The sequence below is a fragment of the Trematomus bernacchii genome, unplaced genomic scaffold (assembly GCF_902827165.1).
Source record: "Trematomus bernacchii unplaced genomic scaffold, fTreBer1.1, whole genome shotgun sequence".
In the NCBI taxonomy this organism is placed as follows: domain Eukaryota; kingdom Metazoa; phylum Chordata; class Actinopteri; order Perciformes; family Nototheniidae; genus Trematomus; species Trematomus bernacchii.
This window is the reverse complement of record NW_022987469.1, coordinates 947419-955076: the sequence shown is the minus strand read 5'-3', so window position 1 is coordinate 955076 and position 7658 is coordinate 947419. Positions and strand designations below refer to the sequence as shown.

At 39.6% G+C, this 7658-nt stretch overlaps 1 protein-coding gene across 1 annotated transcript; it reads left to right on the top strand.

Moving 5' to 3' along the window:
• The first annotated feature begins 1416 nt into the window (after nt 1-1416).
• On the top strand, nt 1417-4471 carry LOC117493191. Its single transcript, XM_034143630.1, has 2 exons — nt 1417-1499; nt 1973-4471. Exon 2 carries the CDS (start codon nt 1997-1999, stop codon nt 3956-3958), a length of 1962 nt encoding a protein of 653 aa, XP_033999521.1. The 5' UTR covers nt 1417-1499; nt 1973-1996; the 3' UTR covers nt 3959-4471.
• The last annotated feature ends 3187 nt before the right edge of the window (nt 4472-7658 follow it).

Below are 7658 nucleotides of genomic sequence, written 5' to 3'. Positions count from 1 at the left end.
GACCAGAGGAGGAGAGACAGATCTGGACTCCTAATAGCAGAGAACTTCAGCACGGATTCCAAGGTACATATACCTTTTTCATAATTTACAAAGAATGCATAAAGTTATTGGTTTTAACAAATAAAGTAATGACTCTAATACACTGATATACATGCCATCAAACATGACTAAATACTAGATCACCTACACATCAGTGATGTTGAGTGTACTTTCTTAGCAAAAGGTTACATTTCAATTTTTTCAAGCAACATAACTTTTTTGTTCAACTTTCACATTTCTACGGAGCCCCCCTGGTGACATTGGTGAGAAAAATATTAATACGTGGCCACGTATTAATAATGCGTGGCCACGAATTAGTTATTATGTTCCCACGAATTAGTAATGCGTTGCCACACAATAATTATTGAGCTCTGTAATGAGGAAACTGAGGTGGCTGTCCATGTTGATCTTGCTATGAATGAAGGTAATTATACTTTATATGCCTATATAAACATTTCTGGGATGGACTTATGCTGTGAAATCTATGCTTGCAACAGCTTAATGTGATTTAAGAAGCACCATTGTTCGGTGTTGTTTGGTGGTATTGTAGAGCACACGCTCGTGAACTGTTGCCGGCCGCTGGAGCCTCGCTGCGGGGTGATCTGCGTGTAGGGGAAGCCCTGATTAGATGTTGCCGATGCTTTTTTACTTAAAATAACATAGGCCTACTGTAATAATGAAACGGATAGGCTAAGTCAGCCCATATAGAGGCTGTCAATGCTCAAACAATCATTCTAAATATAAGTCAGATCCGTAGTGACTAAGTTGCAACCAACTTCAAATCATACAGAAGAAGCATCACTAAAATGTGTGGGAACATAAAGTGTATTTTAGAAACACATGTCCTAACATCCTACTTATTAGGTAGTTCCCCGCCCTGACCCCTGATAGGCAATACACTCCATCAGCTGCCATGTAGCCATACCTGAGGCCTCCCATGTCTTCATCTCAGGGGAAAGCCTAACTAACAACACCGCAGTTTATATTAATAAAATTCCTATATACAACCAAAGGTCAAACATTTAATTTAAAGTCAGGGTTTTGATCTGTTGCCCTAACATAATTGTAACACTGCAAAATTGTACATGCCAAAGTGCAGCGAGGTGTATAACAACAACAAATCTAGGTCTGCCACTGGTTGAAACCACCAATTTAGCTCATTATATTCCTCTGGAATTACTTAGTGATTCATTCATGTTTCTGAAAACCTACTAGCATCAAGCTGTAAGTGAAACTTTCAACTGGTTGTGAACAAATACTAAACTGCGTTACCTTGTGCAGATCCCCTTGAGGCAATATGTGGACAAGTGTTTTTCGTTTTATTTGGGTTTAATGACATTTCTGCCTTTACATGTGCCAAAATAGCCTATATGATGGAGAGACAGGAGGACCCCTTGTTGCAGTTTCTGCAAGATCGTGGAACTGGAGAAGAAATCCTGAACAAACTCAAAAACGACAAGGTATTCTTCAGAAAATATTCATGAATATCATCTGCACAATGAAGAATCTACTTCAGCATATACAGTGAAAGAGTAGTACATTATCATGCCATAGCCTACAGTACATAATATGGTCACTATTAATCCTCCCAAGATAGAGATATTAGTCAACTAACTAGATGTACAGTACCGCATAGCGGTACAGAATATGACCGCTGCTAATGTTTCACACCTGTCACACACACACACACACACACACACACACACACACACACACACACACACACACACACACACACATATATACACAGAAACAGTGCATACATATTTGTGTTTTATTTGGCCTGTAACTTTCTTGAAATAGAAAGCAAAAATGTTGGTTTCTCAATTAGGTATAAATATGTAAATTTGCAAAATAATTTACGTAGTTTGTGACCCATGACAATTTTAATATGATCCTGTTAACATGTTGTTACTTTTGTTTACATTTGCAGATTGATTCGTCAGTAATTGCACTGATGTCTGAAGAAGATCTGGCAAAGTACATCCCACATTACGGAGACAGATTGGCAGCTGTAGCCTTCTGCCGCAACAGTCATTGTGGAGATTCAGTAGCATCTAGACGAGGTCAACTGGAAAGAATAAGGGCAAAGTGTTGTGCTCCAGACAGCAAGACAGTTAAAAGACAGCTGAATTGGGATAAATTAAAAGGAAACAAAAATGCAAAGAGACAGGCAAAGAGATTAGAAATTGGGTGGATGAATTTCAGTGAAGACGACAATGCTTTCAAACAGGTGCGAACTGTAAAAGGCGGTGGGACCCGGCATGTCTGCGTGGACAGGCAGACAAAACTCGGAGAAATCCAAGAAATGGCTGAGTCCCTTTTTTTCCCAAATGGTCTCTGCAAGTCTCTAAAACTGACAGACCATGTCCGCAGGATCCGTGACTTTGCACAAAACGAGATTGACCCAGATTGTACAGTTGAGGATCTGTATGAAAAAAACAAAGTTAAATTACTCAGATTGTACCTTTGCACCAAGAGAGATGTTCAAGAGGCGAACAGCTTTACTGATTCTTCACCAGGAACACCCTCAGACGTCATAAGAAACCCTTCACAGGATGTCAAACAAAGTCAAGTATCAGAACCAGAAGTCATAATCGACTTATCTTCAATGTCGGACGCAGATGTGATAAACCTCTTAATTCCACATGCAGAGCTACTGACGTATGAAGAATCATCAAATGTGGAGTTCATCAGTGACAACAATGAGGAAGGAAGAAGACAAGACCAAGGAACTCTAGAAATTACAACAGAAATATTTAGGATTGAGGAAGAAGAAGACCAAGGTACAGGAGTATCACATGCTTTGCCTGAAGCCCATGATGCAGCAATGCAGCGCAACACCTACACTGATGATGAAGTAACCGTTGGCCCGTCATTTAGTCATTCTGTTGATCTGGATGATACTTTGCCTTGGGAGGGATCAAAGCCAAAGGTCATTATTGTGGTGCGTAGGGGGAACTGCCTTGCTGACCTCCTAGCAGCCTTTATTGACCCTGATATGATGAACAGAGATGTGCACATTAAAAGGAAGCTTCCTAATGGAGAGCTGGAAGAAGGTGAAGGCTCAGGTGTGCTACGTGACTGCCTAACAGAATTCTGGGGGGAATTCTATAGTAAATGCACATTAGGTACCAATGTTAAGACACCCTACCTTAGGCATGAGTATCAAGTTCAAGAATGGCAAGCCATCGCTAGGATCCTTGTGACTGGCTGGACAAAGGTCAGATATTTCCCACTGCTTCTCTCACTTCCGTTCTTGGAAGAATGTCTGTATGAAACCAATTATAGCAGTGTGACAGAGAGCTTCTTGCAGTATGTCTCGACACAAGAGAGGGAAATTCTTGAGCTGGCTTTAAAATCATTTAACTCTGTTGAGAAAGATGACCTACTGGATGTGTTAGATGCACATGACTGCCACCTGCTTGCCACTGAAGGTAACATTGCTGGACTAGTGTCACAGTTGGGTCACAAGAGCCTAATCCAGACACCAATGTTTGTAATTGACTGTTGGAAGCCAATCTTAAAAACCTTGGCAGATACTTTGTATCCACAGAGGCTTGTTGAAATAGTGGAAGAACGAATCCCAACTCCAAAGCGTGTAAAAGACCTTCTGGAATATCCAAAAGAGATGACAGCCCCTCAAAACACTGTGGCAAGGCATTTGCGGAAGTACATCGGTGAATCTGACAACACCACTCTGAAGGCTTTCCTCCGGTTCTGCACAGGGGCTGATATGCTGTTGGGACACAGCATCACAGTTCAATTTATAGAGACTTCCACATTCCAGTGTCGACCCCAGGCACATACATGTGGGTGCTATCTGATGTTACCAGTCAACTACCAAAACTACCCAGACCTCCGTAATGACTTTGATCTTATTCTAAGAAGCTCAGTCTGGGTAATGGACATCATCTAAGTCACGAGCCTAAGAGCACATGCACACAATGGCTAGGTCGGATGTGCTAATGTGCTTTTAATTTATTTTATATTCATTTTAGTTATATCTTACCCAGTATCTGAAAAAGCTGAGTGACTTTGTTATCTGACAATTGCTATGGACCCACACAACAGACTTGTAACCTTATTCTTTCCAGTTTTCCACATTGCCATTATTATGAGGGGTCACAAATGGCTTGTTAAAGCATTTTTGAAATGTTATCAGAATTATAGTTGAAACTACTAAATTCACTTTAGTCAAATCAGTCTTAACAATTATCTACCTAATTCACTTAAGGTAAATCAGACTGTCAGATACAATGTTTGATATGTTTTCTGTTCCACTTAATATGCATACCAGTATGAAAATTGGTTAGTTAAGGTTTATCTGCATCATCCTTGGTGAGAAATGTTGGTAAGTAGGCATTAGGTTAAGCTTGTTTCTGCTTTATAATGGGCCTACCACTATTCAAATACCAATTCATTTTGATAATGTCAACATGAATAAACAGTTTAAGAATATCATGTTGTTTGTATTTATCTCATGCATTGCAGGCCGACACTATAGTTGCTGGTATACTTTAAACAGAGATTTGTCACATTGTTACCTGCAGCCCAAACCTTAGCAAACATAAATATGAATGAAACCAAAACTTGAACAAAATAATTACCACATTTTATTGTACATGTGCATCCATGAAGCCACTGAAAATACATGGGAAATGTTGTACCACTAAGGTGACATTTAACAGCGGTGTTATATGTTAATTAATTACTAGTTGCTAAAAAATGGAATTAAATACATTGAATAAATACCTAATGTATAGACATGGTTAACCACAAGAGCTTTTGAAAGCTCAATCTCATACACATATGCTGCTGGATAGGCATACATGTTAACTCAATATAGGATAAGATATTGACACTATCATTGATTAATAAAAAATGTACAGTGCTTGTAACTGAGAAAAACGCCAACAGGAACAGTAAGGAAGCACAATTAATAAACAAAAGTGGTAATACTATTCGATTCAATGGTAATGAATTAAGCTGTCATATTTGCGAATTGATCAGGCAACTCAGTTAAAGATGAGGGAGCGAAGAGCCTCACGGATTGTCAAATAAAAATCTTGAGCTTGTGGTATGTTTGTGGGGAAAGTAAGGCCTGACTCTAACATGATCATATTACAGAGGTCAAATACGTCTTCGTCGCAAGGGATGGTTGAAAGGAACTTGCATGTCTGTTTACAGGCACCGAGGTTGCTGTGTGGAACAACACAATCCTCAGAGCCCCACAGCTGTGGCACAGTATACATCACGTCAGGGATGCCACTTGGTACATTGCAATTCTTTGTTGGCCGGATTCTATGGGTATTCCACACTGCCTTGATCTTGTCCAGGTGTTCCTGTTAAAAAAATTAGAAAGGTCAAGAGTTTCAAACAGATATAAATGAGTTTAAGTTTCAATGAGATTATGTTTTTATTGACTAGTGAGCATAGACTGTATATAAAGCTAGTGAGTGATTGCAAAACATTTTAACCGCAATGTGGCCTTCCACAGAGCATACAATGTGTCAAGATAAAGCCCCTTGTACCTGCAGGGTCATGCCTATATTCACATGGTCTTTTGTTCCCAGGGTCCTATGTTCCTAGCTCTATAGCACATAATGGGAACCTGAAACAGATGTTCCCCAGCTCTATGATCACTGAATATGACATACATGGGCTATTATCGTGAAGCCTTCTTTGAAAAGAAAATGATATTCAATATGTTAACCAAACTAATTAACCCAACCAGTTGCCTCACAGCAAACATGTCAGGTGTATTCATTCCGTTTTTTGAAGGGTCTGTCTCTGCTTGGATAAGTGACTAGATTTTTGCAGTGACAGTACTTTCCCTCAACTTGAAGATAAAGATAATTAAGCCATTAAGATGCAGACATTTAACTGAGCTACGAACATGTTTATTGTCTGAATTTAAGTCCATATTTTAAACACAGATGCAAACAAATAGGTGGAAGATACTGTCATAGGGCTTTTAAAAAATCCCAGAAGCATCTTTGTGGGGGAAAAAATGTTTTAAAGTGGGGATAGTTCACATATAGGCTAAGCCACAGGATTTCTTCAAACTCACCTGAATAACGTTCCGAAAACTCAGCTGTACAAGAGATTTGTCCAGGAAGTCACCAACAAACAGACCTTCGTCTTTCATTTCGCCCAAGAATTGTATCCAGTACTCCATTCCTTCCTTGCGCAGGATCCCCCACCAACTCTCAATTCTCTGATTTGAAGTACTGGTTCCAGCAATATAGCTCCTATCACCTGATCTGTTGTCATTGTCATGGCGACGGAGGAAGGTTTGGATGTCTCGTACAACCACATTTTCAGTTCCCAGATCTGTCCGGATGATCTGTGGACAACCACCAGTCTGCTCCACAGCCTCTACAAAGTAGCCTCCTATGACATGTGGGTCATTGCTTGTGTATGCCGCTTTCAACCAGATGATTTTTCGGGAAAACCCATCTATGCATCCATTTATGCAAATGCCATAGGGCTTTAATTTGTCATAGGAATCAACGTGCCAAATGTAGTTTGGCCCTTGCGCAAAATACCGTCTGCGGATTAGTCTCCGGGCTCGACGCATAGCTGAGAAGTTTGGATCCAGATTTGCAAGGATTAAACGAACATCTTCCTTTTTTGCATTGATCCCACTTTGCAGGCATTTTGCATGCATCCACCTGTAGCCATGAAGTCTCCCCGGTCCTTCTAGCTCCTGCTTAATGAAGTCGACGACTTGCCCAATGTCCGCATATTGTTTACGTTTCAAACCGTGCATTTTCAGCAGCCGAATCAAGTGCCTTTTGCTAATGATGACACTGTGCTTAACTGCAAGGGATTGCAGAATATCATTATAATTCATACCCAAATGAAAATAAAATGAAATCAAATCAAAATGATCCATGCTTCGCGATAATAGCCGTATAGCCTACGGTACAGAGCTAGTGTTGTCACTCAGTCATCAGTTTCAGACTATCTAGATTTAGTTATTGCGTGGCCACGTAATAATTAATTCGTGGCCACGCATTAATAATGCGTGGGAACATAATAACTAATTCGTGGCCACGCATTATTAACTCGTGGGAACATAATAACTAATTCGTGGCCACGCATTATTAACTCGTGGCCACGCATTATTAATTAGTGGCCACGCATTATTAATACGTGGCCACGTATTAATATTTTTCTCACCAATGTCACCAGGGGGGCTCCGTACATTTCAATGTATTTAAGGCAAATATTATTGAACATAGTGAGAACTGCGACCCTTTGTCTCTGCATATTGACTGTAAAAAACATGTTAAAAGTGATTCTTTCAGTGAGACAACCAAACAGAGCAAGCTTCTACAGTTGCACTAAGTTTTGATAACAGTTCAATATTATTTTAATAATACATTTATTTCAATGTTGATGAATTTAGAACAGTTTATTCATGACCTGATTATCTTTGTAGTACACTGTTGAATTTAAAAAACACATTCAAATAAAAAAATCATTATATTTATAGCCCCTGAACAAACAAACACACCTCTTTCTTAAATAACACACTTGCTCTGCAATAATATGTTTTTTGATATTTCTGTTAGGAAAGGACATGCCTGAGAGACAGGACTGCTTCACCA